The sequence below is a fragment of the Procambarus clarkii genome, chromosome 6, assembly GCF_040958095.1.
Source record: "Procambarus clarkii isolate CNS0578487 chromosome 6, FALCON_Pclarkii_2.0, whole genome shotgun sequence".
In the NCBI taxonomy this organism is placed as follows: Eukaryota; Metazoa; Arthropoda; class Malacostraca; order Decapoda; family Cambaridae; genus Procambarus; species Procambarus clarkii.
In genome coordinates, this window is record NC_091155.1 from 30,955,169 (window position 1) to 30,982,915 (window position 27,747).

Here is a 27,747-nt window from a genome sequence, read left to right on the forward strand (position 1 = left end):
TATTGGGGAAGAGGGTGAAGGTGAAGCGGGGAGATGGGAAAAGGGTGGAATTGGAGATGAAAGAAAGAGAGGGGAATAGACAGTAGGATGCCATATCATAAAAAGGTTGCCATATTATAGAAAAGATTGTCATCTAGGATTGCAAAAATAGAAAAATGGATTAGTTTTATTGTAGAGGGGATAGTTGGCGGGGGGGGGGGGGATAGTAAGTGGGTTGAGGGAAGGCGGATGAAGGGTAGGCGAGAAATAGTGGGATTGGGGATAGTAGATGGAGGGTCGGCTGGGAAGGATAGGTGAGGGGATAGTAGATGGAGGGTGGGAATGGAAGGGTAGAGGGGGAGAAAGTAGATGGAGGGTCGGAATGGAAGGGTAGGTGGGGGGGGGATAGTAGGCAGGGGTTAGTAGACGGTGGGGAGGGTAGATAGGAGTGGTGGGTAAGCAGGGTGGTAGGTAATCATGGGTGGAAGGGTAGTAACAAGAGAAATTTGATAAATAAGGTATTATAAGCAGTGAGTGAGCGCACCTTCGCTACTCCTTGGGACGACGGGACGGAGGCCGGCCATGCGGAGCATTATCAACATTAATGTCTGTCACGAGTCTTACTACCAGTGGTGAGGAGTCGGCTGCGAGGAGTGGGCTGGGAGACAGGGGGTGGGAGGAGTGGGCTGGGAGACAGGGGGTGGGAGGAGTGGGCTGGGAGACAGGGGGTGGGAGGAGTGGGCTGGGAGACAGGGGGTGGGAGGAGTGGGCTGGGAGACAGGGGGTGGGAGGAGTGGGCTGGGAGACAGGGGGTGGGAGGAGTGGGCTGGGAGACAGGGGGTGGGAGGAGAGGTTGTCTGATGGGGGCGACATAACAGGAGAAGCAGGTACTCGCTGGGAGACGCTGCTCGCACACCTTTCAACCGCTGACCCGGAAATCCACTTGCCCTATTTTGGCACTGGAGGCGTCTGCCGCATCCGTTCTGTCTAATTCTCAGACAGGGAACAACATGAGAGAAGAGAAGAGAGGAGAGAGAGAAGAGAAGGGAGGAGAAAGAGAAAGAGGAGAGAGATAGAAAAGGAAGAAGAGAAAGAGAGAGAAGGAAGAAGAGAGAGAGAGAGAGAAGGAAGGAGAGAGGGAGAAGAGAGGGGAGGGAGAGAGAAGAGAGAGAGAAGGAAGAAGAGGGAAAAAGGAGAGAGAAGATAAGAAGAAGAGAGAGGAGATAGAAGAGAGAAGAGAGAAAGAAGAGAGTAGAGGGAGAGAGAGAGAGAAGAGAGGAGAGCGAGAAGAAGAGAGGAGAGGAAGAACGAGGACGAGAGGAGAGGGAGGGAGAGATAGAGAACGAGAGGAGACAGAGACAGAAGGCTGGAGAAAGAATGAGAGGAGACAGACAGAGAGAGGAGAGAGAAAGGAGAGGAGAAAGAACGAGAGAGAGAGAGAGAGAGAGAGAGAGAGAGAGAGAGAGAGAGAGAGAGAGAGAGAGAGAGAGAGAGAGAGAGAGAGAGAACGAGAGGGAGAGAGAGAACGAGAGGGAGAGAGCGAGAGGAGAGAGAGAACGAGAAGGGAGAAAACGAGAGGAGAGAAAGAGGAGAGAGGAGAGAGAGAGAGGAGAAAGAGAAAGAGAGAGGAGAAAGAGAGAGTGACAGGAGGAAAGAGAGACGAGAGAGGAGAGGGAGAGAGAGGAGAGAGAAGAGAGGGGAGAGAGGTGAGATGACAGGAGAGAGATGAGAGAAGAAGAGAGATGAGAGGAGAAGAGAGAGAGAGAAGAGTGGAGAGATAATATATTTAAGAGAGAGTAGAAGACTAGATGGAAGAAAGATCACTTACTCTTTACAAAGAAACATGGTGATGCTTGAGGAGTGCCTAAGGTGGTCCAACACCAACCAGGGAAGGAATAACGTGGTAATGGTTGGTGGTGGGGGGGAGGGGGGTGTTATATGGTGGAGAGGACAGGCTACGCAGGTATAAGGGGGAGGGAACTATGAGGAGAAAGCGCCAAGCCATTACGACTGTTTAGCACTTGGAAGGGATCATGATAAAGATTAGGGATGGGACGGGGTTAAGGAATGGTGCCCAACCAGTTGGACGGTCGGGGATTGAACACCGACCTGCATGAAGCGCGCTCGTCGCTCTACCGTCCAGCCCAAGTGGTTGGGCTACGCAGGTCTCGTAACTTCTGCCTGTCTGTATATATGTATGATTTGACGTCATGTGCTTGCATTGCATTTGTGAATGCGTAAGGCATCTTTGCCTTCAGTAGTCTATGCACGTGCATTATTGCACAGAAGTGCAAATTGATGTCCGCGAATAAGTTTATGAACAGAGTGTGTGTGTGTGTGTGTGTGTGTGTGTGTGTGTGTGTGTGTGTGTGTGTGTGTGTGTGTGTGTGTGTGTGTGTGTGTGTGTGTGTGTGTGTGTGTGTGTGTGTGTGTGTGTGTGTGTGTGTGTGTGTGTGTGTGTGTGTGTGTACACGTGTACTTATTGCGGGAATGTTGCTTAAAGAGAATCCTACTCTGATGAGGACTGTAAAAATAATTTATCTTTATATAGCTTTATTTCAGTAATATTCATTTACTGTCTTTTAATTATGTACAAAATATCTTACATACTATATTCACATTTTAAATATATATAAATCTGTACAAATTTGTTGTTGGTAAAGTATAATACAAGGAATAAATACATGTGGAGTTAGGAACATGGGCACGTGGACCCGACTCTGCTGCCTTTGGGGGGCCCTTATTCCCGCCTGGGGGCCTCACACCACTGTACTAGGGGCCCCTTCTCTCCCCCTCCCGGGGCCCCCGCCGTACCATAATATTTACACTGCCACTAACGTTGTTTCCATGGAGTGAACGCCGGGTGATAGAGCGCCCGCCACCAGGCAGACTGTGGGTGAATGTTGGGTCGTCTTTGGTCACATGCCAAGGACTGGGGAGCTCTCATTACCACACTAAGCTCCCATCAGTGTCACCATGTAGCACGTCCTGGTGAGTGGAGCCTCCATGACCCCAGCACTCAGCACCCGGGCTCTTCTCCATGCCGTATTCAGATTTTTCGACCTAGCGCCCCCGTACCCTGGAACCATCACTCACATATCTTTGGTCCGTGGTCTTGCTGGCAGCGTCCGCCAGCCGCAAGTCTTGTGAGGCCTCTCCGCACCGGCCTCCCTCCACTACACTACAGTATGGCACTCTTTACCCTGCAGTTTGTCAAGAATAATGTCTCCCCTATCATATATTTTAGATGTCGATGCTGCAGTCACTGTAACAGACTAGTTTCACTGTCAACCAGCCGAAGCAATTCTCAGTGACCGCTAGCTCTGTCCATCCCCCTTCCCCCCCCCCCTCCCCTCCCCCAAATCCCTACACTGAACACACTCACATGACTTATTTGTCGCTGGGGCAATCTTGACTGCCAAACGACCTGACGGTGCTATTGGGACTTTGATGCCAGCATCCATCTCGGCCACTCCGGTACATATAAAAATTTAAATAACTGATATCACATTACCGGGTGGACTAGCGGGGCGGGACCCTCAGTGCTACGTGGGGAGCGGCTGGCCGGTGCTCACCGGCACCCGCACCCCTCCACCACCATGTCCTGGTGGTTCTTGAGCACGAATCTCTCGTCATCGTCCATGTATAACATTGAGATCGGCGAGAGTTCCGTTGGCACGCAGCAAGCCTTGGGGACGCGGTCAGGATAGCGGGAGTTGACCAACGTCTGCACCACGGCGTGATTGGTGGCGTTTAACTTGTCGGGCAGTGGGAAAGGACAGTCTCCCTTGCAGAAATAGGCGTCGTAGCCTGCTGGGGCCACGATCCAGTCATCCCACCCGACCTTCCGGAAGTCTACGTACAGCCTGTGTCTCTTACAGACTGGTTTCCCCTTTTTATGCTTATTTGTGGTGGAGCGCTTGCTTCTTTCTGTTGTCTTGCCGTCGTTGGCGTGAACAACAAGAAGAGGTTGTTCCTTTAACCAGGCATCATCGTCTGTGGATCTCCGAAGCCGCACGTGGGAGACGTCTAGTGATGATTGTTTGGAAATAGGAATCACCTCCACAAGGATTCCGTGATTGCTGTTGGGCACTGTAGTCCATCGGCGTACAGCGTCGGATACGTCAAGAGTCACAACCCCGTCTTGACGTGCATCCACAACACTGGTGTCGAGCAGTCGGACAGTAGGTTCCGAGATGCGAGTGGCCCGACGAAGCACGTCGTAAACCATGATGCGCTTTAAATATGGTGCCTCGGATGCTGCCCAGCGTCTCACACGACCAGATTTTGATTTGGAGTCTATCGGTTGAGTTTCCTGCGACTCCGGTACCGCTGGGTGCCGCAGGTGAGTCAACCGAAGCTCAGCTGACTGAAGGATCTCCTCGAGGGGCAGGTTGGAGACATTGAAGCGGAATCGCATCTTGTGTGTTGGGTAGATGGCGTCCGCATCGCTCTCTGTAATTAGAATACACGTCACGTCTCTAACTTTGTTACCATTACAAGTGGTCAGAGGTTCCAAGAACCTCCTCCCCCTCTCCCACATAATAAAATCACACATACGCAATCAAAATATATTCATGGCTTCCAGGTACTGAAGGTTCATTATGACACAACAAATGTAGTGATAAGGCTCTGACGTACCTTTGTGTGTGAAGCTCCTGACGGTGTTGGGTGACAAAGGCTGAGGGTGGTGCTCGGACCTTCCCTGCTGCCCCAGCTGGCGCTGGTACAGCTCCAGCATGTAGGGCGGCACAACCACGCTCCTCTTGCTGCGAGGCCGCCGCTCTAGACCAAACATGGAGAGGAGGGATCGTTCCAACTGGTGTGCTATGGAGCCGGCCCCTGCTGCAGGAGGCCCGCGACCCAGGTCTCTGCTGTCCCCTGCCGTCGTCGCCGCCGCCGCCCACACCAGCACCACCGCCACCCGCCAACAACACGATAGCATCATGCTACCAGCCTGCCAAAAAAAAGAAAAGAACGGTTGAAATTTCTGCACGGTTAATAGTATTTGTGTAGAACATAAAATAGGAATATGCCTGCAAAACATCGTGATGTATACAAATCTGTGTACGAAACAAAGTGATTTTTTTTGCGCTACCAATTTCAAGCAGGTGCCAGGTGGTGTACTAGCATGGTCGGTGGTCTACTAGCATACCAGATGGTGTACTAGCATGTCAAGTAGCGCACGCCCAAGCCAGACACAAAACAAGAACAGCATTGTGTACAAATAGTAGGTTGTTTTAGATTCAGCTACTTGGAACAAAATGTTCCAAGTAGCACGAGCTATGGTGAGCCCGTAGTGGACTTCCCTGGTACAGGAGCGGGGCTGTTACACATTGTAACCCACAGACCATAATATACCACTGCATTTGGGGAATCAAAGGCAGAGGTGATACCGATATTTAAGAAGGTTGAGAGCAAGAGGCGGCATTACGATCTATTCATGCCCATGCCACCTCTTGATCAATCAAGAGGCGGCATATCATGGACCAGTGCCCTTACCAACTTTTTCTTACAGCATGCTGGAGAAGTTGCACTCGTAAAGGAGAAAGAGAGGATCATCAGAGGAAGAATAGTGTACAATATCGTATCATAACATTATCATATCAGACAAGGCAGGACTGAAAGACATAGATAAGACAGAAAGGGAAGACTGCTTTGTACTTGCCTAGACTATCATAATGTCTCTGATATGCTGCTAACAACAGCCATTAATGGCCGGATGAATAACTGCCTACTGTAAAGAACTCGAATAGTCACTGTGAGAGCAAGAATTCAGACAGGAATAGCTCATTAAACTGGTTTAGTGCCCCTAAACTATCTCCTATCGTAAATATTAGCTTCAATGTTAGGCACTCAATATGCCTAAGCTATGCACACACATCGCGTGTTCCCGTGTGTGTGTGCGTGTGTTATCTCACCATATGGAAGCATGAAGGCAATGTTAAAATAAAAGATAACTTAAGTATTTATTAAAAACCAAAATTAGAGTTTTCTTCATCGTGTGTTCAATGTAAACAGTGAGGAGAGTGAGAAAAGCAGTCAGGAACACAATGAGAAAAACCTGAGAAATGAGATGAGATTAGCACCGAGAAAGACAGGCAGAAATATGATGAGGAAGACAGGGTGGAATATGTTGAAGACAATAAGTAATAAGATGAGAAATCCAATGAGGAAGACGGGTAGGAATATTATTAGGAGAACAGTAAGGAATGTGATGAGAAAGCCACTGAGGAAGATAGTGAGAAATACATGGGTAAATATGAAGAGGAAGACATGATTATGTTCAAGAAGACTGGGGAATATGATGAGAAAGTTACTGAAGACAACGGAGAATACAGTGAAGACATTTAGGAAGAAAGTGAGGATGGCAGCAAGATATTTAGCAATACAGTGCAGAAGACAATGCTGAGTGGTGTGAGGAAGAGTGATGATGACTGAGGAAGACAGCAAGGGAAGCACCAGAAGTGGTAATCAGGATTGTCCAGCTCAAGTTAAACCAGGTCAGGGCCATCAGCGGGACCTGACTTAGTGCTCATGTTGAGAGGCACCGAATGTTTCTCTCCCTCTCTCTTTGTGTGTGTGTGTGTGTGTGTGTGTGTGTGTGTGTGTGTGTGTGTGTGTGTGTGTGCGTGTGTGTGTGTGTGTGCGTGCGTGTGAGGAATGTAAATTAAGTGTATTACACCTGCTTGAGTCGGTGAACGACATTCTCCAACACCTTACAAAATGAAGGCATTGCTATAACCTGCGCCAACACGTGTTTACTCCCTGTGTTAACCTTCCCCCACACTCCCAGTGCTCACCCCCTCCCACACACTCCCAGTGCTCACCCCCTCCCACACATCCCCTGTGTTCACCAAAGACTTGTGATGATCACCCCACACTTCAATTATCACCCCACACTTCAATTATCACCCCACACTTCAATTATCACCCCACACTTCAATTATCACCTCACACTTCAATTATCACCCCACACTTCAATTATCACCCCACACTTCAATTATCACCCCACACTTCAATGATCACCCCACACTTCAATGATCACCCCACACTTCAATTATCACCCCACACTTCAATTATCACCCTCCCACACACCCTGTGCTCACCCCCACACTCACTGTGCTCACCCCCACACTCACTGTGCTCACCCCTACACTCCCTGTGCTCACCCCCACACTCCCTGTGCTCACCCCCACACTCCCTGTGCTCACCCCCACACTCATGTGCTCACCCCCACACTCATGTGCTCACCCCCACACTCATGTGCTCACCCCCACACTTCAATGATCACCTCACTCTTGCAATGATCCTTCAAGGCCGGACTTGGAGTAGGACTTTCGCACCATCTCTCCAGGAACAACCCACACTTTCAATGATCACTTAGCACTTGCAGTAATAACCTAGCACTTGCAATGACCACCCCACACTTGCAGTGATTATCTCTCTTACACTTGTAATGATTGCCCTTACCCTATCTTCCAGTGCCCACCCCACACCTCCAGTGCTCACATCACCACGTAGTTCTGTGTGTTTAAGGCGCGCCGCATTCCGCTACCATTGACCAACCACATTGTAATGATTGAAACATATTACGCTGTGCTGTGATTACGTCGGGCTATGTGTAATAATGAATGTTCCCCAGCGTTGAGAGGACGCACCTATATGCTAGGGAGGCGCCGAAAGAGATCACGGTTCACAGGCAGCACTACACTCACAAGTATAAATCCAATTGAGGAGGCGTAGAAGGGGGTCAAGTCTGCAGGCACGGGAGGAAGCAGCTCTTGAGTCCACGTGTGTCGCGGGACAGACTTCACACTGTCTTGACTGTGTGAGCGATCGCGTCTGACCAGCTACTGGCAGGCTACAAGATATATAGACCCCCCTGTGCCTCTTTCCATGCCTCGTCACCGCCCACTACAGCTCCCCCCTCTCCCCACCTCACATAACCCCCTGCCGCCATCCCTTCCCCCACCCTTCCCGGGTGACCTGCCCCACGTGTGACGACCCCCAGCGCTGCAGGTGTCGCCTTCACCCCCCACGACCGCGCTATTGTGCTCTCCCGTGACCCAAGCTGACCTCTCTCCAACCTTTCAATTATCCCTTCACACCTTCCCACAGTGGTGGGTGACAGCGGCTACAGCTGCTCCCAGCTTACACCACATTAGCCGGGATTAAGGTAGTTAGCGGAGAGTGGTTAACCGGGGACACCTTGTCAATTGGGAGATTGTAATTATCTCCTCTCATCTCTCTCTCTCTCTCTCTCTCTCTCTCTCTCTCTCTCTCTCTCTCTCTCTCTCTCTCTCTCTCTCTCTCTCTCTCTCTCTCTCTCTCTCTCTCTCTCTCTCTCTCTCTCTGCATCTCTCTCTCTCTCTCTCTCTCTCTCTCTCTCTCTCTCTCTCTCTCTCTCTCTCTCTCTCTCTCTCTCTCTCTCTCTCTCTCTCTCTCTCTCTCTCTCTCTCTCTCTCTCTCTGCATCTCTCTCTCTCTCTCTCTCTCTGCATCTCTCTCTCTCTCTCTCTCTCTCTCTCTCTCTCTCTCTCTCTCTCTCTCTCTCTCTCTCTCTCTCTCTCTCTCTCTCTCTCTCTCTCTCTCTCTCTCTCTCTCTCTCTCTCTCTCTCTGCATCTCTCTCTCTCTCTCTCTCTCTCTCTCTCTCTCTCTCTCTCTCTCTCTCTCTCTCTCTCTCTCTCTCTCTCTCTCTCTCTCTCTCTCTCTCTCTCTCTCTCTCTCTCTCTCTGCATCTCTCTGTCTCTCTGCATCTCTCTCTCTCTGCATCTCTCTCTCTCTGCATCTCTCTCTCTCTCTGCATCTCTCTCTCTCTGCATATCTCTCTCTCTGCATATCTCTCTCTCTCTTCTCTCTCCCCTCTCTCTCTCTCTCTCTCTCTCTCTCTCTCTCTCTCTCTCTCTCTCTCTCTCTCTCTCTCTCTCTCTCTCTCTCTCTCTCTCTCTGCATCTCTCTCTCTCTCTGCATCTCTCTCTCTCTCTGCATATCTCTCTCTCTCTCTCTCTCTCTCTCCCTCTCTCTCTCTCTCTCTCTCTCTCTCTCTCTCTCTCTCTCTCTCTCTCTCTCTCTCTCTCTCTCTCTCTCTCTCTCTCTCTCTCTCTCTCTCTCTCTCTCTGTTTTCCTCCCACTCCTGTGTTTATGTCCTTCATTTAACTGTGTTTATGTCTGTCATAATATTAAATTAAAATTTGATATAAGTGTGAGAAATTAGCAATTACATAAATACCAACGTTCGGAAGGCGGGGCTAGGAGCCTAGCTCGACCCTGCAAGCACATCTAGGTGAACACACACACACACACACACACACACACACACACACACACACACACACACACACACACACACACACACACACACACACACACACACAAATGTAGATATGATAGATATGATATATTTGTAGATATATGATATATGATATATTGTAGATATGATATATTCAAATGTAGATATGATATATCTACAAATATAGGTATGTATAGGTATACATACTAAATATAGGTATATATCTACAAATATAGGATATATCTACAAATATAGATATATTTGTAGATATATGATATATGATATATTGTAGATATGATATATTCAAATGTAGATATGATAGAGCCCAATAGGCTCAGGAATCTGTACACCAGTTGATTGACGGTTGAGAGGCGGGACCAAAGAGCCAGAGCTCAACCCCCGCAAGCACAATTAGGTGAGTACAATTAGGTGAGTACACACACACACACACACACACAGGAAGCAGCCCGTAACAGCTGTCTAATTCCCAGGTACCTATTTACTGCTAGGTAACAGGGGTATCAGGGTGAAAGAAACTCTGCCCATTTCCTTTCTAATATCACCGGGAATCGAACCTGGACCCTAGGATTACGAGTCCAGAGCGCTGTCCACTCAGATATCAGGAACCATGTGTGTGTGTGTGTTTGTTTGGTACCTAAGCTAAGCTTGAGTTGTTTCGTCAAGTGGCTGGCAAGTGTCTGTAAGGTTCTTCGTGTGTATTTCAACATAGGGTATATACTCACCTAGTTATGCTTGCGGGGGTTGAGCTCTGGCTCTTTGGTCCCGCCTCTCAACCGTCAATCAACTGGTGTACGTACAGATTCCTGAGCCTACTGGGCTCTATCATACCTATATTTGAAGCTGTGTATGGAGTCAGCCTCCACCACATCACTGCCTAATGCATTCAAATTATTAACTACTATGACACTGAAAAATTCTTTTTGGATTTGTATTCGGATGTGTATAGGTGAAAACTTTGCAGCATGCATATATAGACACCCCGGTGATTATCTACAAGTTTTGCTGATCCTATGTGGTGGGTCAAAGTTATTATTTTTGTATGGGATTTCTGGTCTGTATGTTATCTTCAAATTATGTATTGTAAAACTTGGTTGCCCAACTCCCACAGCTGGTTGTTGTTGTTAAAGATTCGCTACTTGGAACAAGCAGTTCCAAGTAGCACGGGCTATGGTGAACCCGTAGGTACTCCCACAGCTGGTGCCCCGCAGATCTTGGGGCACCAGCTGTGAGAGTTTGGGGGCTCAAATTTTGGAGTAAAATGTCTACCATTTGATATTCTAACAATATGTGGTGTTGCACACTCTTGTGGCTTGCGGTGGTAGTCTTATGTTCAGTGGTTGTGTGTTCAGGGCTCCCTGGACCTCCTGGAGTATGTGGTCACATGGTAGAAGGTGTTTTGCCCCGCTTCTTAGTGCCTTGTTTTGAGCTGTCTGCAGGTAATGCATATTAGTTTTCTTTATGGTATGTAGTGGTGCTGGGGGGGGGGGTATTAGAGATGCTGATTAGAGCTAGGTATAAGGTGGCTCTACACCTGGCTATATATACGGAGACTAGAGCCAGGTATAAGTGTAACTACACACCTGGCTGTATATACGGGGGACTAGAGCCATGTATAAGTGTAACTACACCTGGCTGTATATACGGAGGCCTAGAGCCAGGTATAAGTGTAACTACACACCTGGCTGTATATACGGAGGCCTAGAGCCAGGTATAAGTGTAACTACACACCTGGCTGTTTTTTGCTTTGTTTATTCTGTCATTTACGTGAATTTTGAGTCGTGTTCTATTACTCTTGAGTGCCAGTATTCTGCCTACATCCCTATGCTGTATTTGGCTATTTATCAATGTGAATTATTTTGAACTTTGTTAGTGTTTCAATTTCCCTTTGTATTTCAAAGTTGTTTATGAATTGTATTGGCTATTACCTGATCAACCAGGCTGTGATTCGTACGCCAGGCTGCGAGCAGCCGCATCCAACAGCCTGGTTGCCCAGACCATCAACCAGGTGGCCTGGTCAGAGACCGGGCCGCGGGGACCTTATCCCCGGAACCACCGCAAGGTAACCGCAAGGTAAGGGAGGTTCCTTGGTTTTGCTAGCCAGTAACGTCTGTAATTGTCTTAGGTGGCAGATACGTTGAGTTATGTCGTCCACATATGTGATGTGGACTCCATGATGGTGTGTGTATATATTATTTAACCCGGGTGACAGGCAGCAGCCGTGTGGCACTCCACTTTTCATTGTGATTCGTCACCCAAGTAGCTGCCATTAGCTGAGTTGACTGTTCTGTGGCTATGAAGTTGCACAGCGTAGCAGTGAATCTGTGCGTGGCAAGATGATACATGGAGGGGGGGACGGAGGATGGTGACGACTAGGGGGAGAGGGGAGGTAGGTGGGGGGCCGGCCAGATACGTCACCAGCCCCCGCTGCCTACGTCACAGTGAACACAAAAAACGTCAGACGATTTACCACCAACATTCCGCTGCCCGAAGAGGCACAGCTGCCCGCGTTGTTAACGTGTATGACGTCACTGGGAAGGCTGGGTTTGGAGGAAGAGATGTTTTGTGGGGATGGGATGGTTTCCCCTTCCTCTATCCCATACCCCCGCCCCTCCTTCTAGTTATCCCCAAACACTTGGGGATAGTCCCCTGCAGATCACTAACCTGCTTACCATTCCTTTTTCTTAAGTCAGTTCTCCATATAACACTATTCCCCATAGAAGCCTTACGGTCATTAAGTCCCCCTATACAGCAGCTGTTATATGGGGGACTTAAATATGCCCCCTTCAGCTGCTGCCGCGCCTCAGTCCTCCAACCAACAATATTACAGACGCTTCTTGTGTCCTTATCTAGGAGTCTTCAGCCCTTATGTAGGAGTCTCTAGTTCTTATGTTGAAGTCTCCATCCTTCGTACAAGTCTCCATTCGTAACAGCTCCCATTCCTCATGTAACGGTATCCAGCCACCTCAGCCCCCCCCCCCTCCCCGTCGCCTCCCATCCACCCATCAATATTTATCCACTCCTTCCTCCCACCTTCCATAATACCTAGGCCTCCTTAACCATTAGCACACAAGACGCCCCCAGTGAGCCACGTCCACCACCACCACAACGGGCCGCACAAGACTCTACAAGCGGAAACATTTTACTGACACATTCCAACCCATTCTCCTGTTTCGGTGGTTTTTGTAACTATGTGCACCATAGTACCAAGAGTGGCGTTGTAACCAAGTAGTAGAACTTTGTACTATTCACTTTATAGACTCGACAAAAAAAATAAGCTAAAAAAACTAACTTAAATATTCCTAGGCCTAGTATAGTACACATATGTACTATATTAGGCCTCAGATATGGTGTATTTGGTCTAGGGAAGGTTAGGTTAGTTTAGTTTGTCTTTGTAACATAAGTAGAAAATAGTTCTCCGGTTTGTCCAACTCAATAGTGCCGATTTTTACTATCCAATTTCGTTGTAGGTGGGTATATATACCGTGGTCGTCAGTGTTACTATAAGTAGTACCAGGAGGCTGGCCTGAAGGGTAACACCGCGGCCAAATGCCCCAGTAACTGAAATAAAGTAAAATTACGAAAATAAACAGAATAACAAAATGTAAAACGATTTGACCAGAACAAATAAATACAACTCGAACCAAATCCAATGAAGGAATTATATAATATTCTACACATATGCAAAATATGAATGATAAACCCTCTATTAGTATTAGCTCCCTACATATAATAGGATGTACGAACACAGGCGTGTGGTAGAGAACATCTCCAAATATATAATTCTGCAAATACTTCAAATTCGATCAAACAAGAGCGATGTTGACATCGTTAATATTTCATTGTGAATAAGAGGCAGCGGCCAAAAAAAAAAAAAAAAGTGGAGCGTAATCGCCAACAATCGCTGGCGAGTACGCATGTGCTACTCACTAACCATGCACTATAGAGCCAATCAGAGTACCAAGAGTGCCAACCGCACGAGTGCGTGTATCCTGGTGACTTCAACGCGCTGCAAGCAGTGATCTTACTCCCACTGCGCCTCCGCCGCCCTTCGTCAGCCTTAGAAAGCGTCTTACTGGGAGACTCAAAACTGTAGTTCCCTACATACATGGCGATCATTATTACGGAGGAGGGGGGAGAGGGGAGGGGTGCTTGATGCAACAGCTGGTGTTGCAGAGCCTTGTGTCTTGTAGCTACTGTGTGTGTGTGTGTGTGTGTGTGTGTGTGTGTGTGTGTGTGTGTGTGTGTGTGTGTGTGTGTGTGTGTGTGTGTGTGTGTGTGTGTGTGTGTGTGTGTGTGTGTGTGTGTGTGTGTGTGTGTGTGTGTGTGTGTGACAAAAAAAAGTTAATTGACAATTGAGAGGCGGGCCGAAAGAGCAGAGCTCAACCCCAGCAAGCAAGACTAGGTGAATAAAACTAGGTGAATACACACTGCCTCTCACCCCAACCCTGCCTCTCACCCCAGCCCTGCCTCTCACCCCAGCTCTGCCTCTCACCCCAGCCCTGCCTCTCACCCCAGCCCTGCCTCTCACCCCAGCTCTGCCTCTCACCCCAGCCCTGCCTCTCACCCCAGCCCTGCCTCTCACCCCAGCTCTGCCTCTTACCCCAGAGACTAACCTGAGGCCTAATCTGCCAGGATTTGCCTCAGCAGATTAGCGTATATATTATATATATACTGTACCTAATAACCATATCCACATTGCTTGGCCTAGTATGCAAGGCCAGATTTGCCTAACAGGCAGAGGGATTTTCGTCTTTTTTTTTAATATTTTTGTTCCCAATTGCTTTATTCCAACTAATATTATTATATGATATTAAGAACTAGAATTACTGGCTGTGTTATATTATGTTTTATCAACTTTGTATATTAGATGTAACGTATATTGTGTTGTGGAAGTTGGCAGTGTGTACGGTGGTGGTGACTGGCTATTGATGCGTGGCTTGGTGTGCTTGGTGTGTAGCTCATGTCCAGTCTTGTGTTGTGGCTGTGTCTGTCCATTATTGTGGTGGTGTTTGTCAGGATATCCCTGGTGATGGTCTGGGTATGTGTAGACACCATGTGCTCCTTGATAGCGCCTTGCTCTTTGTGCAGTGTTAGGCGCCTTGAGAGGGATGTTGTGGTCTTGTTTGTATATTGAGATCTTTGGGGTTGACAGTCTTCCTGCTTTTATAGTATATTGTTAGTTCAGTATTCTGCTGGGTGTCAGTCGGGGTCTCACTTCTTTCAGTGATGGTTTTTCACGACCCTGTCCTCTGTTTTGTGAGCCGCGGAGAAGTTCCTGAAGAATGTGTTAATAGTAGGGAGCGGTAATGTTGTTTTGCGTCGTCTGAGGTCGACGTGGCGGTTCACCTTTCTTGGGGGAGGGGGGGGGGGGAGAGACTTTCCCTGGCACCGCCGGGTATATCCCTCCTAACTTGCTTTTGTTAGAAATATGTTTGGAGAACCATAGAACCATAGACAAATATAGTACAGAATTATCAATATTATATATTTTTTTTACCACGATAGTCAAGTGGTTCCCGGTAAGCAAGGATCCTGTACACGGTGTTTGAGCCTTAGTGTGGCACTGGCACACATGGCCCAACAGGACACAGGCGGTGCCAAGACAATGTGTGGAGCAGGGCACGGCTACCCACACGCTCAGTAAGGCTCTTAGAACTATAGTCAGCTTCCTTAATGAATGAATACGAAGACATTATGATACATCAACAACGTTCCGGGAGACAGGTGCTATTGGTCATCAGAAATGATAAACATATATTAACAACGTTGTCTGTGACCAATGTTGAATACAAAAAAATATAGTTTTTGATTGTTTTTTATGTTTTATTTATTAAGCGTGATGACGGAGAACTCGCTAAAGTTAATTGGATAAAAATATAAAGAAATAAAAAGTATGTATAAAACAGCATCACTGATATTAATATCTCAGTCTTGTGCTTCAGGATGCAAGAGCTCTGGAGACAAGGAATGTTGCTTCAGGAATATGCTGAGAAAATTACCCTAAAGTATCAATAATAGCATATAGGAGCTAACGGGGACAAGACCCACTATTGCATGTAACACAACAAACCATTGCTATAGTACACACGTATTAACCAGCTAAGGAGGAGAAGAAAGAGAGGGAGGAATAAGCAAAGAGAGAAGAGAAAGAGAGAGAGAGAGAGAGAGAGAGAGAGAGAGAGAGAGAGAGAGAGAGAGAGAGAGAGAGAGAGAGAGAGAGGGAGAGGGAGAGAGAGAGAGAAGAAGAGAGCCTCACAAGAACCCCTGAGGCGCGTCAACTTAGCATGCGGGAGGAAGAGTTCCCGCAGTGTTCAAGGAATGTGGACATCCTTGAGACGCTATACTATCGCCAAGCTGAAGACGGTTCACAGGCACTTCTGGCGGCCTGGAGCGTGTATGGTGGAGTCAGATGCTCTCTTGTTTCTTCCTCATCCTGTGCCCGGTACTGGCGTTCGTCCTCAGGACCTTCCTGAGGCTGTGCCCGGTACTGGCGCTCGTCTTCGGGACCTTCCTGAGGCTGTGCCCGGTACTGGGGCTCGTCTTCGAGACCTTCCTGAGGCTGTGCCCGGTACTGGCGTTCGTCCTCGGGACCTTCCTGAGGCTGTGCCCGGTACTGGCGTTCGTCCTCGGGACCTTCCTGAGGCTGTGCCCGGTACTGGCGCTCGTCCTCGGGACCTTCCTGAGGCTGTGCCCGGTACGCTCGTCCTCGGGACCTTCCTCATGGTTATACAGGTACCGGTAGCAATCATTTAATGTTGGGAAACACACGGGCAAACTAAACAGTTTTGGGAGAAACAGACATTAAACGGGTTAAACAGATAGACAGAAATAGACAGAAAACACAGACATATAGACAGACAGTCATAAACTTAACAAACAGAAATTCATACATATCGAAAGAAAAAGTCAAATATATAGTAAGACAGACATATAATCAAACAGATAGACAGACATAGACATGCAAATTGACAGTTAAATACAAAAGTAGACAGAAGGGTAGTGACAAAGAGACTAATACGAAGCTAATAAGTCCCATATTCATAAGAACATAAGAATAAAGGTAACTGCAGAAGGCCTATTAGCCCATACGAGGCAGCTCCTATTTATAACCACCCCAATACCACTCACATACATGTCCAACGCACGCTTGAAACAATCAAGGGACCCCACCCTCCACCACGTTACGCGGTAATTGGTTCCACAAATCAACAACCCTGTTACCGAACCAGTATTTACCCAGGCCTTTCCTACATCTAAACGTATCCAATTTATACCCATTGTTTCGTGTTCTGTCTTGTGTTGATACTTTTAATACCCTGTTAATATCCCCTTTGTTATGTCCATTCATCCACTTGTAAACCTCTATCATGTCACCCCTAACTCTTCGCCTTTCCAGTGAATGCAATATAAGTTTTGTTACTCTTTCTTCATATGACATGTTTCTAATTTGGGGTATTAATTTAGTCATCCTACGCTGAACGCGTTCAAGTGAATTTATATCCAATATAAATTCCATAACCATACCAATGACCTCAGGAACCATACTAGTGACCCTAGGAACCATACTAGTGTCCCCAGGAACCATACTAGTGACCTCATGAACCACACTAGTGACCCCAGGAACCACTAGTGACCCCAGGAACCATACTAGTGACCCCAGGAACCACACTAGTGACCCCAGGAACCACTAGTGACCCCAGGAACCATACTAGTGACCCCAGGAACCACATTAGTGACCCCAGGAACCATACTAGTGACCCCAGGAACCACACTAGTGACCCCAGGAACCACTAGTGACCCCAGGAACCACACTAGTGACCCCAGGAACCACTAGTGACCCCAGGAACCACTAGTGACCCCAGGAACCACTAGTGACCCCAGGAACCACTAGTGACCCCAGGAACCACTAGTGACCCCAGGAACCATACTAGTGACCCCAGGAACCACACTAGTGACCCCAGGAACCACTAGTGACCCCAGGAACCACACTAGTGACCCCAGGAACCACTAATGACCCCAGGAACCACTAGTGACCCCAGGAACCATACTAGTGACCCCAGGAACCACACTAGTGACCCCAGGAACCATACTAGTGACCCCAGGAACCACTAGTGACCCCAGGAACCATACTAGTGACCCCAGGAACCACACTAGTGACCCCAGGAACCACACTAGTGACCCCAGGAACCACTAGTGACCCCAGGAACCACTAGTGACCCCAGGAACCACTAGTGACCCCAGGAACCATACTAGTGACCCCAGGAACCACACTAGTGACCCCAGGAACCATACTAGTGACCCCAGGAACCACTAGTGACCCCAGGAACCATACTAGTGACCCCAGGAACCACACTAGTGACCCCAGGAACCACTAGTGACCCCAGGAACCATACTAGTGACCCCAGGAACCACTAGTGACCCCTGGAACCATACTAGTGACCCCAGGAACCATACTGGTGACCCCAGGAACCACTAGTGGCCCCAGGAACCATACTAGTGACCCCAGGAACCACTAGTGACCCCAGGAACCATACTAGTGAGCCCAGGATCCACTAGTGACCCCAGGAACCATACTAGTGACCTCTGGAACCACTAGTGACCCCAGGAACCATACTAGTGACCCCAGGAACCATACTAGTGACCCCAGGAACCACTAGTGACCCCAGGAACCATACTAGTGACCCCAGGAATCACTAGTGACCCCGTGAACAATACTAGTGACCCCAGGAACCATACTAGTGACCCCAGGAACCACTAGTGACCCCAGGAACCATACTAGTGACCCCAGAAACCATACTAGTGACCCCAGGAACCATACAAGTGACCCCAGGAACCACTAGTGACCCCAGGAACCATACCAGTGACCCCAGGAACCATACTAGTGACCCCAGGAACCATACCAATGACCCCAGGAACCACACCAGTGACCCCAGGAACCATACTAGTGACCCCAGGAACCACATTAGTGATCCCAGGAACCATACTAGTGACCCCAGGAACCATACTAGTGGCCCCAGGAACCATACCAGTGACCCCAGGAACCATACTAGTGACCCCAGGAACCATACTAGTGACCACAGGAACCATACTAGTGACCCCAGGAACCATACTAGTGACCCCAGGAACCATATTAGTGACCCCAGGAACCACACTAGTGACCCCAGGAACCATACTAGTGACCCCAGGAACAATACTAGTGACCCCTGGAACCATACTAGTGACCCCAGGAACCACTAGTGACCCCAGGAACCACACTAGTGTCCCCAGGAACCACACTAGTGACCCCAGGAACCACACTAGTGACCCCAGGAACCATATTAGTGACCCCAGGAACCACACTAGTGACCCCAGGAACCATACTAGTGACCCCTGGAACCATACTAGTGACCCCAGGAACCACACTAGTGACCCCAGGAAACATGCTAGTGACCCCAGGAACAATACTAGTGACCCCTGGAACCATACTAGTGACCCCAGGAACCACACTAGTGTCCCCAGGAACCACACTAGTGACCCCAGGAATCACACTAGTGACCCCAGGAACCACACGTGACCCCAGGAACCACACATGTGACCCTAGGAACCATACCAGTGACCCCAGGAACCACACGTGATCCGAGAACCACACATGTGACCCCCAGGAACCACACATATGACCCCAGGAACCACACATATGACCCCAGGAACCACACATATGACCCCAGGAACCACGCCAGTGACTGACAAAGACAACACTGACACACACATGCCAACACTGACAAAGACAGCGTATACATACAAACACATCAAGGATATAAATAAAATTTACACAAATATAATATGAAACACAAAACTGACAAACAAGTACATCTTGTTTGTAACTAGTACACGAGTAGACTAGTACACGAGTTGAGGGGTATGAGCTACGAGGAGAGACTAAAACTAAACCTCAAGTCGCTGGAAGAAAGAAGAGCTAGGGAAGACATGATCACCACATACAATATTCTCTGAGGAATTAATTGGGTAGATAAACCAAGTTATTTAAGACAGGGAGCACACGCACAAGGGGAACACAAGTAGAAACTGAGTACCCAGATGAGCCATAGAGATATTAAAAGGAACCTTTTAGTGTCAGAGTAGTTATCAAATGGAATGCATTAGGCAGTGATGTGGTGGAGGCTGACTATATACACAGTTTCAAATGTGGAAATGATAGTCTAATAGGCTCAGGAATCTGTACACCAGTTTATTGGCATTTGAGATGCGAGACCAAAGAGCCAAAGCTCAAGCCCCGCAAGCACAACTAGGTGAGTACCTTAACAAACATATAACTGACCAACTTCCACTTAACGAAATACAGAGGTTAACATCCGTAGACTTATGAAGAAAAATGCCTACAACTTCATATAGTCTAGGGTAGCTGCACTAATGCAGATGTACCTAATGTGTTAATAATAATAAAAAAAAAACACTGCAGCAATCGAAAACTTCTCTTGGAAGATCGACAGCAAGAACCTCATACTCCCAATTATAAATGACCTAATTGATGCACAGAGTAAAGGGTCTCGAATCTCCTTTGTATGGATACCTTCACACGTAAATATAACCCATCATAATGAGACAGACATTGCAGCCAAATTAGCGTGTAACAAGTTTGAAGTTGAATTAGATCTAGGTATCCCCATCTCTGCTGTCAAAACTGTATTGGTCCAAACATTCAGATCTGATAGGAAAGAACTTACCGACTCCCAACGACCTGAAAGTACTAGTATAAAAAGCTATGATTTCTTCAGATCTGAAACCTACATCTATGGACAGCACAAAACGTCCACTAGACTGTGCGACACAGTGGTTGCAAAGATCAGGTTGGGTTACCGTTACCTGTGGCAGGTGGCTGCAGGTGACGGATCTCCCAATCCTGAGCACTGCAGTTGCAAACTCTGAGCAGGAACTACGGCACGATCTCCCGCACTACATCACTGAATGCCCAGTTATTAGACCTTTCAGACCAGTTGGCATGAGGTACCTGGAGCTTTGCAATTCATTCTCGTATTCTTGAAGATATCCTCACAGTGTACCCAAAATTTGCCAGTGCAGGCTACTAAACATATGGCCCTGTATGACTAACCATCCTGCAAGATGGGGACTTTTATTACCACTGCTACCTTATTCACTCTTGTGTTGATGATATCCTCAAAATGCTTCCGGAGTCTGCCAGTGCAGACTGCCTATCACATGCCTCTGTATGACTAACCATCCTGTGTGATGGGGATTTTATAGCATCACGTAGTTAGCTTTTTTGACACACTGTACTCCACTTCATATAATCTAGGGTAGCTGCACTAATGCAGATATACCTAATGTATTAATAAAAAAAACATGGCAGCTTTTGTATGGATACCATCACACATAAATATAACCCATCATAATGAGGCAGACATTGCAGCCAAATTAGCGTGTAACAAAGATGAAGTTGAATTAGATCTAGGTATCCCCATCTCTGCTGTCAAAACTGTATTGGTCCAAACACTCAGATCTGATAGGAAAGAAATTATTGACTCCCAACGACCTGACAGCACCAGTATAAAAAGCTGTTATTTGTTCAGATCCGAAACCTATGTTTATGGTCAGCACAAAACGCCCACCAGACTGTATTCACCTAGTTGTGCTGGAGGGGGTTGAGCTCTGGCTCTTTAGGCCCAACCACTGTCAGGATCAGGTTGGGTTACCGTTACATGTGGCAGGTGGCTACCGTTACCTGTTGCACGTGGCTACCGTTACCTGTGGCAGGTGGCTACAGGTGGCTGATCTCCCAATCCTGAGCACTCCAGGTGCAAACTCTATGAGCAGGAACTACGGCACGATCTCCCGCACTACACCGAATGCCCAGTTATTAGACCTTTCAGACCCGTTGGCATGAGGTACCTGGAGCTTTGCAATTACTGTATTCCCCTCTCGTGTCCTTGAAGATATCCTCATAATGCACCCAAAATTTGCCAGTGCAGGCTACTGAACATATGGCCCTGTATGATTAACCATCCTGCAAGATGGAGACTTTTAGCATCACGTAGCTAGCTTTTTGACACACTGTACTCCCCTTCATATAGCCTTGGGCAGCTGCACAAATGCAGATGTACCTAAATGTGTTAATAAAAAAAACACTGTGTCGTACAGTCTGGTGGACGTTTTGCGCTGCCCATAAACATAGTTTTCGGATCTGAACAAATCATAGGTTTTTATATTAGTGCTTTTAGCCTTTTGGGAGTCAATAATTTCTCTCCTATTGGACCTGAGTGAAAACTTTTTTTTGCTTTATTAATTAAGACATTTAGGTACATCTGCATTTGTGCAGCTACCGTAGACTATATGAAAGGAAATACAGTGTGTCAAAAAGCTAGCTACGTGATGCTAAAAATCCCCATCACTCAGGATGGTTAGTCATACAGAGGCACGTGATAAGTAGTCTGCACTGGCAAACTCTGGGTGCATTATGAGGATATCATCATTAACACAAGAATCACTGCTACCTTATCCACTCTTGTGTTAATGATGACATCCTCATAATGCACCCAGAGTCTGCCAGTGCAGACTACTTATCACGTGCCTCTGTATGACTAACCATCCTGTGTGATAGGGATTTTTAACATCACGTAGCATCTTCACACACTCTGTACTCCTCTTAAATAATACTGTAAACAACAGGAACAACAACACCAACATTAACAGCAGCTTCAACAACGGCAACAACAACAACAACATCAGCAACAACATTAACAACAACAGCAATAACAACAGCATCAACAGCAACAACAACAACAACAACAACAGCAGCAACAACATTAACAACAACAGCAACAACAACAACAGCAATAACAACAACAGCAATAACAGCAGGAATAGGAGCAACAACAACAACAGCAGGATCAGCAAACAGAGCAGAAGCCTGGCCACCTGGACCTCAATATCCACACCTCAACGTGTCTGCCAGTTGGGTAGGGTGTGGAGTCTGGCATGCAGGGAGGGGGGGGGGCGCATGGGTCACTGTAGTAGGGTTAAGGAACGGGGGGGGGGGGGTGAACAGGGCAGGTGGAGGGAGTTGATTGGGGGGGGGGGTTCTAGGGGTTGAGTGAACGGAGATGGCGGGGAAGGAGCAGAAAGCGTGAATGAGGGTATATATTGGAGAGGAGGAGGGGGGGGGGGTGATAAGGTATGGGGGAGGATATATGTGTTGATGCGACTAATGTGTTGGAGAGTATATGTGGTGAAGGTGGGGGGGGAGATATATTTCTAGAAACACACACAACCCTAGTAACACATTCCTAGCAATACACTCCTAGCAACATAGATGTACTCTTAGCAACGCACACACCCCACACACACACTCTTATCAATCCTCCCTTGCTAGGGCTCGAACCCAGACACAACGTGTCGTGAGGTTTGGCGAGTGTCTTACCACTACACCACCAGTTTTTTCAATTAGCGTAATAAAGAAATATTCATCTCGACGACCGTAGCAACGGAGAGGAACTCCTGCCTCGCTGAACAACTTGTTGTATACGGTAAACAAGTCCTCAAACAAGTACTGAAGAACATCTTAGTGTATTCCATAATCATGCTCTGCGAGAAAATGTTATTGTATACCGCTAAAGAAAGTTGTGAAGAATAACATAGTGTAAACTCGTAACAAGAACAGGGAGTGCCAGGAGGCAAAGATGAAAGGCAAGAGTAGACACAAAGAACACAGCAAGCACACGAACAGAAGGGATCACAACATATATATAACATAACAAAGGACAAGTACACTGGAATTAGAAGAGCGGTGGTGAAGCATTATGAGAGTGACGTGGCACCCAAAGTCAGGGACCAGCCTTAGCTGCTCCTTAGCCGCATCAGGAGGAGCAAGATGTTTATGACTGTCAAGGGTAAATACACACCAGAAAATAAGAAATGAACACACAGAGAGTGATAAAGAAGTGTGTGAAGAAGGTAACGAAAACTTCCAGAAACTCCTTAAGCTGGAATCTGATCTCTTCCTAAGAGCTAAGATCCCAGGTGATGTAAGAACATAACTTGAGAAACTGAATGTTTGATAGAAGACTTGGACGAAGACATGATATCCCAGTAGATATTATGAGTATTAAACTCACCTCTGCAGGAGGGAGAACTACCAGACCGTTGGAGAAACTACCAGACCGTTGGAGAAACTACCAGACCGTTGGAGAAAGACCAATATGCAAGAAAGTTGGAAGACAAAAAAGCATTGAACTAGAGCCCAGAACCACGAACGCTCCCTCTCTGTACGTTTCCTGTCTATTTCCAAATAGACTCGATACATGGTTTTTAATGTAAATATTTGTTTTGAAACATGAGATAGCAGTTATTGGAGAAGACTTTTCATCTCTTGAAAGACAAAGCTTAGGAGCTGACACTCGACTCTGCAAGACAATCTAGGTTACTACTCACATATGCCTATATGGGGAAGGTGTAGGTGTGGGGGTGAGATGGACGTGGGCGTGGGTTTGTGGGGGCGAATATGTGGGGGCGTGAGTATGTGGGGGGGGGGATGTGAGTATATGGGGCGTGGGTATGTGGTAGGTATGGGTATGGGTATGTGAAATGGGTGGGCATGTGTGTGTGGGGGGGGGGAGGAATATTGGGGTATGATAATGTGGGAGTGATTAAGTGAAGGAATAGTATAAGTGGAGGTGTGGGGGCAGGCCTGTGGTCAGTGAGAAGAGCGCTGGCAGAAGGCACCCCACCACATACCAGCGGCGGCCTCGCCTCAGATGCTACTGATAAACCCCCACCCCCCTCCCCTCTCCCAGCTCCTGCCATCTCCTCCCCGCCCCCCCCCTCCTCAACTCCTGTCCAGTGCCCTTGATTCTGATCGGTAGGTTGGAGGAGAAGGTTAGGAGTAGTTGGAGGCGGAAGTTAAAATAGATGTGATGTTTGAACTTCAGCAGGAGGACGAGGGAGGTCGAGCTGCTACTTTACCTCTCATAGCCCCCTTTGCCCCCCCTCCCCACATCCATCACACCCACTCCCCCAACTCACATCAATACCTCACCCTCCACAGAGGTGCTCGCTCCACACGTACTCTCCTGTGGGAGTTGGTGCTGCAAAGCAGGCCTCGGAATGGGTCTATGAAGCATGCCCTCGTGGTGGAGGGGGGGGGGGATAGCACGCACCCCCTTGTATGGGGAGGAGCAGCCTGTGTTATCATACACATCTCGCGAAGAGTGAAGGTGAATGTTCTCGAGGACGTGTTTATCGAGGAAGGCTCCAGAGGCACGCCCCTCACACGAATGTTCTCACTCACGAAATATTTTGCTGAGTATATAAACTTGGCGACCCTAGGTTTCCAGCAGATCCCTAAGATCTGCAGAGCCTGTAGTAGCCTGTATAACCCCCTGTGACTTTTCGCCCCTTGACCCAGGCAAGTCCCTTGACCTGAAGAGGCGAGTGCGGAGTGTATCTTCGGCGAGGTGGGTTGGGGAAGCCTCAACAACCCACCTCGCCGAAGGAAACTCACCACTCCCCCTCGCAAGAGGGGGAGTGGTGAGTCTCCTGTGTGAGGCACAGGTGAGGCCTTCGTATGAGGTGGTGTTGAGGGGTTCATCATTACTGATATTTACAGTTCATGTAACTTCTTAGTCAGGAGACACAGTATTTCAGCAAGAGATGCGCCCAAGAGCCTCCACTGAACACTTGCGACAACACCGGACGGCTCTGGCCAGGTTCAACAAACTCCAAAAAGCACTCGGTCATGCAAAAATCTGATTCAGACGAACATATCCGGCATTGAGCCACGTAACTTTAGTCAACCGTAGTCTTCATCGGTGATATATATCTCATTTCGTTCAAAATATTGTGATTTGAGTGTCAAATAATATTATATTGTGTCGTATAACATAATAAGGTTAAAAGTAATACCTTGTTACCTAATTGCGGGAAGTAATAAATGTGCCACTTTCTCGGCTCTATTACCCTGTTTGTTGAGCCCTGTGTATCGGTAACTGATATTAACCTAAATGTTCTCACCTTGATTCATTTGGAAAGCACAGCATCAGCTCCTAGTCTCGCCTTCCCAACATTTCAGTTGCTTACTTGAATGACGGTTTTCACGTTTTTCTTGTTATTTATAATATTAAATAATTTAGTTAGCTTTAACCATTTCTTAATCTAGGGAAATCCGTGATGTTTGGAGATCAAATTGATTTGTTGAAAGTGTTTTACGAACCTGCTGTGGATTAGTCTCGCTACAAATTTACAAGGAATGCTTGTTGGTGATTATTGGTCTGTAGTTCAGTGTTTATTGTCTTCCATCTTTCTTTAATATTCTCTCCAAATTAGCCCTTCCCAACAGTATGGAAGTTCTGCCTTTTAGAGGGAGGAAATGAATACTAATGCAAGGAGTCTACACAGTGCATCTCCAGCTCCTCGCGCAGTTTCCTTACTTCTTCAGGCGTCATTATTATTGTGATGTGTATTTCTTGTAGGTGCGTCTGCTCAGTCAGGCTCCAGCTTAAAACCTTCCTAGGAGCTTATAATATGTGCATCACATACTTTCCCATCACACTATATGCTCTTCCTTCCTTTTGTGAGGCTTGATCACATGCTCGTGATGTGACTCTCTGGCAGGTTAGGTTGATCCTTGACTCTCTTCTCATATTGTTTCTCCCAAACTAAGAAAATAATTCTGAGCTCGTTCTTCGCTCTTATATGTAAGTTGTGGTGTTTTTCTCTTCCGTGCTCTGTGTGTGTCTTCCGTGCTCTGTGTGTGTCTTCCGTGCTCTGTGTGTGTCTTCCGTGCTCTGTGTGTCTTCCGTGCTCTGTGTGTGTCTTCCGTGCTCTGTGTGTGTCTTCCGTGCTCTGTGTGTGTCTTCCGTGCTCTGTGTGTGTCTTCCGTGCTCTGTGTGTGTCTTCCGTGCTCTGTGTGTGTCTTCCGTGCTCTGTGTGTGTCTTCCGTGCTCTGTGTGTGTCTTCCGTGCTCTGTGTGTGTCATCCGTGCTCTGTGTGTGTCTTCCGTGCTCTGTGTGTGTCTTCCGTGCTCTGTGTGTGTCTTCCGTGCTCTGTGTGTCTTTCGTGCTCTTTTGTCTCTCATCTGCGCCTCTACACGCTCTTCTTCTCCCTTATTTTATTCTTCAGTGCTTCGTTCTGTTACTTTGAGTCTGCTCGATATGTAGTTCATCGTGTCTGTGTGTATTTACCTAGTTCACAACTAACCTGTGTGTGTGTGTGTACTCACCTAGTTGTGCTTGCGGGGGTTGAGCTGTGGCTCTTTGGTCCTGCCTCTCAACTGTCAATCAACAGGTGTACAGGTTCCTGAGCCTATTGGGCTCTATCATAGCTACACTTGAAACTGTGTATGGAGTCAGCCTCCACCACATCACTGCCTAATGCATTCCATTTGTCAACCACTCTGACACTAAAAAAGTTCTTTCTAATATCTCTGTGGCTCATTTGGGCACTCAGTTTCCATCTGTGTCCCCTAGTGCGTGTGCCCCTTGTGTTAAATAGCTTGTCTTTATCTACCCTATCAATTCCCTTGAGAATCTTGAATGTGGTGATCATGTCCCCCCTAACTCTTCCGTCTTCCAGCAAAGTGAGGTTTAATTCCCGTAGTCTCTCCTCGTAGCTTATACCTCTTAGCTCGGGTACTAGTCTGGTGGTAAACTTTTGAACCTTTTCCAGTTTAGTCTTATCCTTGACTAGATATGGACTCCATGCTGGGGCTACATACTCCAGGATTGGCCTGACATATGTGGTATACAAAGTTCTGAATGATTCCTTACACAAGTTTCTGAATGCCGTTCTTATGTTGGCCAGCATGACATATGCCGCTCATGTTATCCTCTTGATATGGGCTGCAGGGGACAGGTCTGGCGTGATATTAACCCCCAAGTCTTTTTCTCTCTCTAACTCTTGAGGAATTTCATCTCCCAGATGATATCTTGTATCTGGCCTCATGCTCCCTACACCTATCTTCATTACATTACATTTGCTTGGGTTAAACTCTAACAACCATTTGTTCGACCATTCCTTTAGCTTGTCTAGGTCTTCTTGAAACCTCAAGCAGTCCTCCTCTGTCTTAATTCTTCTCATAATTTTGGCATCGTCAGCAAACATTGAGAGAAATGAATCTATACCCTCCGGGAGATCATTTACATATATCAGAAACAAGATAGGACCGAGTACAGAGCCCTGTGGGACTCCACTGGTGACTTCACGCCAATCTGAGGCCTTACCCCTCACCGTAACTTTCTGCTTCCTATTGCTTAGGTACTCCCTTATCCACTGGAACACCTTACAAGCTATACCTGCCTGTGTGTATGTACTTACCTAGTTGTGTTTGCGGGGGTTGAGGTCTGGCTGTTTGACCCCGCCTCTCAACCGTCAATCAACTGATGTACAGATTCCTGAGCCTACTGGGCTCTGTTATATCCACATTTAAAACTGTGTATGGAGTCAGCCTC

General features: G+C 47.4%; 3 protein-coding genes across 5 annotated transcripts in view; 1 reads left to right on the top strand and 2 right to left on the bottom strand.

Moving 5' to 3' along the window:
• The window catches only part of LOC123753772 (dentin sialophosphoprotein-like), a 32,091-nt gene extending 28,648 nt beyond the window's left edge, over positions 1–3,443 (bottom strand). The window contains exon 1 of the mRNA XM_045735731.1: positions 3,365–3,443. Within this exon, the coding sequence (XP_045591687.1) occupies positions 3,365–3,443 (79 nt within the window). The remainder of the gene's footprint in view (positions 1–3,364) is intronic.
• LOC123753966 (bone morphogenetic protein 2) overlaps positions 2,516–27,747 on the bottom strand; it is a 42,826-nt gene continuing 17,594 nt past the window's right edge. The window contains exons 1-3 of one of the 3 annotated variants that reach the window (XM_069307895.1): positions 7,698–7,849; positions 4,621–4,936; positions 2,516–4,434 (exon numbers count right to left, since the gene is read on the bottom strand). In XM_069307895.1, coding sequence (XP_069163996.1) covers positions 3,551–4,434; positions 4,621–4,927 — 1,191 coding nt within the window. In that variant the 5' untranslated portion in view covers positions 4,928–4,936; positions 7,698–7,849 and the 3' untranslated portion in view covers positions 2,516–3,550. Of the gene's footprint in view, positions 4,435–4,620; positions 4,937–7,640; positions 7,660–7,697; positions 7,850–27,747 lie in introns of those variants that run through there. The other 2 variants (XM_069307898.1, XM_069307889.1) reach the window with 2 other exon arrangements.
• The window catches only part of LOC138355768 (serine/arginine repetitive matrix protein 2-like), a 39,613-nt gene continuing 34,273 nt past the window's right edge, over positions 22,408–27,747 (top strand). Inside the window, exon 1 of the mRNA XM_069311244.1 lies at positions 22,408–22,430. Coding sequence (XP_069167345.1) covers positions 22,408–22,430 — 23 coding nt within the window. The remainder of the gene's footprint in view (positions 22,431–27,747) is intronic.